The sequence below is a fragment of the Cyprinodon variegatus genome, unplaced genomic scaffold (genome assembly GCF_000732505.1).
Source record: "Cyprinodon variegatus isolate N-32 unplaced genomic scaffold, C_variegatus-1.0 Scaffold1087, whole genome shotgun sequence".
Classification (NCBI taxonomy): Eukaryota; Metazoa; Chordata; class Actinopteri; order Cyprinodontiformes; family Cyprinodontidae; genus Cyprinodon; species Cyprinodon variegatus.
The window spans coordinates 72851-79388 of NW_015151540.1; the positions used below are offsets into that span (position 1 = coordinate 72851).

At 37.5% G+C, this 6538-nt stretch overlaps 1 protein-coding gene across 1 annotated transcript; it reads right to left on the minus strand.

Annotated features, from left to right (window-relative positions):
• Positions 1-482: 482 nt before the first annotated feature.
• LOC107101357 (iroquois-class homeodomain protein irx-4-like) lies at positions 483-6209 on the minus strand. Its single transcript, XM_015400245.1, has 5 exons — positions 5886-6209; positions 5000-5251; positions 4177-4283; positions 2375-2685; positions 483-1625 (listed from the first exon to the last, which is right to left on the minus strand). The coding sequence occupies exons 1-5, from the start codon at positions 5928-5930 to the stop codon at positions 919-921; spliced, it is 1422 nt and encodes a 473-aa protein (XP_015255731.1). The 5' UTR covers positions 5931-6209; the 3' UTR covers positions 483-918.
• Between the last annotated feature and the right edge of the window lie 329 nt (positions 6210-6538).

Genomic DNA, 6538 nt, shown 5'->3' on the forward strand with positions numbered 1-6538 from the left:
TGATATTCTCTAATATTTGAACCTGTTAGTGGATGCTTGCTGAATATCTTACCCTTTTGACAGCCCCATACTGGATAGTAAACTAAACTGTTTCAATAATATTATCAGAGAGAGAAGAGAGGTGAGAGGGGAAATCAATAGCTTGACATGAAATATGACTGCAAACATCCCAATTACAGGCTGTTTAGAGGGAATTAATGAGGCAGATCTTAGATACAGATATTGGGCTGTCTGTTTTTCTGAGTTGCTTTTTTTTCTAGCTGTCACTAAATAGAAATTGATGTATTTCTTAAAAGAGAATGACAACAGATGAAAGAATGATTGTCAAAAGTGGATTGATTAAAAAACTGGTAAAATAATGCCTTATATCTAAATAGATTTTAGCAACCAGAGAGGGAAGAAGTCGTTTTCTTCTTGCACATTGGACAGAAAACCTCAGCATAAACCCGACATGACAAGCTCTTCTTCAGAAAGAGACTGCTTTTATTTTCAGTGAACAAAGTTGGAACGCTCTCATTCACTTCTTCTGAGAGCAGTGCATATGTGAGACTTTTTCCCCTTCTTTTTAATAGTGATTCTCATTTGCTGAGACTTAAATTATCATCAATTATTAACATTTGCATGCTCATATAAAAAAAAATCTTAAAAAAAAAAATAGCAGTCCTACTTTTTCTTCTCCGGATTGCAGGCTGCTGATTATACATTTTTTTTTATGTGCGTGCGCTGAGTTTAATGAATCAAAACGATCCGGATGTTTTAGGTCTGTAACAGCTTATGGATACATAGCAAAAAGAATAAAACAAGAGAAACCGCTGAGACTTAACAGGCTGATCCCTCCTTTTTTATTTGCTTGTTTGTGTTTCATTTTCTTTTTTTTTTTTAGTCCCAAAATAAGTCTTTATTTGTGATTTGGTTACGTTAGGAGCAAAAAAGTTTGTTGATAGTTTTTGGGAAACTCATGACACTGTCTTTAGGCGGGTCTTGGTGCTGATGCAAGGCCGAGGCGCTCCTCTCCGCATCCAGGACGCTGCCTTTGGTGTTGGTGGTCCAGGAGACGGTGGTGTTGGTCAGAGCCTGGCTCAACGTGCTGTGCCTGAACAGGGGATCGTGGAAAACCCCATCCACCCAGTTTCTTAGCGTGGTGACGGGCGAGTCCTGTCGGTTGTCCAGTCCGGTAACGGGTGAGGTGGCAGCGGGGGACGGCGTGAGGGACGAGGGAGGCGCCTGGCACCTCAACATGCAGGACGGATACTCAGTCTGGTTTAGGGACGTCGCGGTCTGTGCCAAAGACCAGATCCTGGGTTTGCCGTCTAATAATTGGTGACCCTGTTGCTGCTGGCTGTAGCACGACTTTCCCTGCTGTATGCTCTCCGGCTGGAAGTCCTCCGGGCTCGTTTTCAGACAGGTTTTCCCTAAGTCCTGCTCTCCATCCAGAGAAACGGGGGCAGAGATCTTCAGAGGCGCGTTTTTCACCAGGTGCTCGGCAGAGCAATTGGTTGTCGTTGACATGTGCGCGTTCATGTGGTATCGATGCTTCATCTCACACTCAGAGCTTTCAGACTCAAGCGCGTCAAAATCATCCAGGTCGCTCAGCTGGAGTTCCTTATCAGCTCGACTTCTGGAGTCTGAGGCAGCAAGGATGGAAAAAGGAAAAAACAAGGTTCAGCATCATACAGGAAAAGTGCAAATAGGTTTTATTTCACAGAAATAATTTTAAAATAGTCCGATTATGTATTTTAAACAGAATCACAGGCTATATATTCAGAAAATTACGGTAAGCTAAATAAAAAAATAAAAAAATAAAGTAACAAAATAAATAAAACTTTTCTGAAAATGTGTAAAGCTGTGCCTTTAAGATAATAAATTTTGCAAAAGTCGTTGTATTTAAGGTCTACATTTAGGTGCACTCAAGTCTAACGCTATACACATTTCGGGTGCTTTAACAAAAGAAAACAGCATTAATAGGAACGTAAATTTACTTTATAATGTAAATAAAATAGAGAAAAAGAAAACAGAAATTAGACAAAGTTAATATTTTTATGTTATCCTAAACAAACGTTTTTATCATGGTGCACAGTGAGTGATTTCAATCATCACTTTGTATATATACTTTTTATAAGATAGAAATAAAATTAGAAATGGCATTCTAATGTGTAAAAATTTATCATGAACAAAAATACATTTTACATGTAAATATAATTTTTTTTTTTTTTAACTTAAGTTATCACTTTTCTTGCCTAAATATTCAAGTATTTTCAGGCTTTAAATGTTATTACATATCTATACTGAAGCAAAAATACAATTTGTTATATGTCTTTCACATATTCTCTTCCATTTTTTATACTGCGAAGCAACAAGACATTCTGACACTAACCATCATCTGTATTCTCGCTTTTTATCTGCCCCTCCTGAGACCCCTCCTCATCTTCGTCATATCTCTTCTCCTCTGAGCCCTTGTTTCTGGGCGGCCACGTCATCTTGTTCTCCTTCTTCAGTCTCCTCCGGGCGTTTGCAAACCAGGTGGAGACCTGTGTCAAGGTCATCTTGGTGATGATGGCCAGCATGATCTTCTCCCCTTTGGTCGGGTACGGGTTCTTTCTGTGCTCTTGCAGCCAGGCCTTTAAGGTACTGGTTGTCTCACGAGTAGCGTTCTTTCGCCTTGTGCCTCCATCCATGGAACCATATCTATAAATAAGCAAAATATAAGGAAAAGCTTTCACTACAGTTTATCTTAAGAAAACCCTGAATATCCATGGTGTTGTGTGCGCCCTTTGGAGACCTTCCCTATATACTCATCTTAAAAAGCATTTTTGTCATCTTTATTTATTAGACAACATTAATATGTTAAGGTGGTGGGACATGAAAACATGGTGTAAAATTTTTCCTTTAAAATAAACATAATTTTAGAATGTAAATATAACACTGAATAAAATCTGCTGCAATAATCAAAACTATACCACTATAACAAACATGTCAAAAACATGTAACACATTTATTTTTAGAAATTCCTTGAAAACATACTCGCTAAAGTATGGCATAACTCATCAACTTCGTTTCCTCACTTGATTAAGTCCTCTTTCGGGTATTTAACCTTCAAATTATTCTCAGGGGCGTTTATGGACCTTCTCTACTTTTACCACTTCTACAGATGCAAACCATACAACTCCATTTAAAATGCATGGTGTTGATTTTCAGTCAGCAGTGAGCTGTAAAAACTCCCCTCATGGGAACCTTTTTATGAGGCATTTATTGCTTCGTCTGGCTTAGAGCAGGTCAAGCACTGCTAAGGGAATCAGGAAAAGGGGGCATGCATTCACCTTTCCCTAGCCCACGTTGTTCCCTCTCAGATAAAATAGACTGTAAAATTGCTTTATTGAGTGTAATGATGAGCCCTCAGGTAAAAGGCGGTTGTACTCCTGTAGGCCTGCTTGTATCACTGTACCAGAGTGTATAAGTTTTACTTCGTGTTTGCAAATATATCTATGAAGATGTGGGGAAACATGTATTTGGTCATTAAATTACAGTAAGAAACATCAAATAAGAAACTGAAGGTCAGAAGTTTTGGTTACATGTTGTTTTTATGTGGAAATCTAAGGTTCTATGATGATATGTACAGCTCTCAAAAAGAGCTTCAATCTGATCCAGTAGAAAACAGGATTAAAAATGGTTTTCTAACATTAAATTATTTTAGCGCTTCAATTTATTCAGCTTAAGGGGTTATGCTTAAAGTAAAAGAGTTAATTAATTAAGGATCAGCTTGCATCCTATGTTTTTATAACTTTCCAACATAGCACACTCCTCAAAGCTCGGGTTTAAATGATATAAGCACTGGTTCTTTTTAGTTAATCTAAAGATCTAAAAAGAAAAATGAACCGTTTAGGAACTTAAACTGACCTCTTAGGTAAAACCTTGATATTTGGCTTTTTTTTTAAGCTGACATACAGTCTGCTTTTTATAACCATGAGGGTCAGGTTTTATTTTTGTTGGTTTTTGACCGTTTTTCTGATATAAACACCATAGGTAAAAAAACCCTTTCTTCTATTTAAATCTATTTATTTCTTCAATTTTTGCTTTACAAAATTTGAGAAATTATTATTTTTGTCCCTAATCACAATATTGAAATAAAAGTAATAACACTTATATCTAAAGAATTTAATAGATGAGCAACTGACATACCTGTCATACTGATACTGTCCCAAGGTAGGATCATATGGGTAGTAGGCAGTTGCTTGGGTGATACCCGCATGCGCAGAAGCTGCAGCATCTTTTGTATCAAATGTACCCTGCAAACATATATGTGATTAGATAAATACATCAGTCCAAGTGCATCATCCATATGACTGAAATGATTCATTAAAAGGCAATTGTTCAAATAGTTTACCACTGATTGCATGTTGAAAAAAGCAACAAAAAAAAAAGAACAAAAAACATATTAAATAAGATGTTCAAGTTAAGAACCGTTAAAAGAAAAACTTAAACTTAACTAGTTTAGTTCAAATCATAATGAACCTTTTTTTTTGAAAAAGCAGAAATATAAGACAACTAAGGTACCTTAAGCACTTTTCAGCAGTTTGTTTTCAAAAAAAGTTACTTGTTTTCTTGAATTCCAGTGTTAGTGCCTTACTCAGAATAAATTAATTAGTTTATTGGAACTATATAGGGCAATACATTTTGTCATTAGCATAATGTGCTTAAAAATATCTTCACTATTTAGACACAAGACACTAATTTGAATCTCTAATTATTTTTGTGATTTACAATGAAACTTTTCCTAACAGCATATTTTGCATAAAAACAAATATATACCGGTATAAAAGGTGATAAGAAATGCAAAACACCAACACTTTTTATTTTATTTATTTCAATGCTTAGAGAAAACTCTTTGATGGTTATCTGATTGGATTTGTGGGAACAGGTCATTAAGATGGAAAGAGGAAGCCTTATTTAAGTCTCAGCATCCCCGCTGCTCCATTAATCAGTGCCAAAAGGAGAAGCTTACCAGGGAGTAGAAAGCCGATGCGTCTGTGCCGTATGTAACGTAATTTCCATAGCCCTGACCGCCGGTGTAAGGGCTGCCGTACACACCCAGCGCGGCGGCTGAGCTCAGTTCATGCCTCGCCGTGGCCAGCAGTCTGCTCTCATACACCGGACAGTAGACCGGTGTCTGTCCGGACGCTGCTACCCCGGTGTCGGATATGGATCTACCCGTGGACTCGCAGCAAGTGGTTAGAGAGTTGGTTGTCATCAGGAACTAAGAGGAAACCAGAAACAAAGTAAATATATATATATGCCATAGCTTTGTTTAATCCTCCTTTGCAAACTAATCTTATAATTTCAGATTTAGATTAAAAAAAATGTAAATAAATATATAAAGTTTGCGCAAAGTGCCCAAAGGAGCAGTGCGCTTTCATTGATTCTCATCAAACACGTGTCTTTTACATTTTATTATTTTCCCATTACTGTTTTGTAATACCAAATATTAATGTCCAAATGACTTTTTTTTTTTATGGCTTAGAGCCAAAGGCAAACAGCAGCTGGCTTGTGGTGCTGCGCGTGCCGAACAAGTTGCCATGTGTGTTCCAGCGCAGATAAACATATGGTTGACATTACAGACGGGCTGTTATCTTACAGAAATCAGTGAATGGGACATCGAGGGGGTCTCGGTGGAATCTGGTTACCCCTCGTTTTATCACCCCTTTTTCCCCTCCTCTGCCAGAAAGACACAGGTATCACTGGCTGCAACGCAATACCTTTCCGATACCCAAATCTTGTCTATAAGTGCGTAAAAGGATCAGGTTTAAATCAATAAGAAATTGAGTCGCTGTAAGAGAAAAAAAGCCAAGTATAAGCTAAGCACCATTAAATGCAAAAAAAAGCAGACTTACTTGTGGAGCAGACGAGTATGGATATCCAAATTGTGGATATGACATGGTAGAGAGGTCCCTCGGTATCCAGAAAGAAAGCGAGACTGAAGGTCTCCACTCCTGCGCAGACTGTGGCTCTGTTTCACTGTTCCAATTGATTGGCAAGCACGGACTCCTAGGATGCTTATAGGGCGAAGCAGAGTAGCATGTTTAATTTGGGTTAAAAAAAAAAAAGGCACCCCTTTATGGGGGAAAAAAAAGGCTAAGAATAAAAACAGTTCCAAAAAAAACAAAAACGAATAGTTATCTCCTTTAGAAGTTTGTTAGAAATAAATTAAAATACTCGGAATAATCACTCTCTTGTCAGATACATATTTTTGCCTTTTAAAAAAGTAGCGTAAATGATGTCAGCAGCAGAGGCTGGTTGTTTTAAACGGCGAGGACTCTGACGTCAGAAGTTTCCCACTCAGAAAATGACCAGACTCTAACTTTAATATGCATTTTCTGTTTCACTGTGACGACATAATTATAATAAAAAAAAAATCAACCAGAAGAACAGAAAACTGGATAAAAATGATGAGCTGCAGCTACATTGACATTAATCTGGATTCCCGATCAATCTATTAGGCCAATCAGTGTCTTGAATGTGCAAACGTATGTATCAATTTAAATAC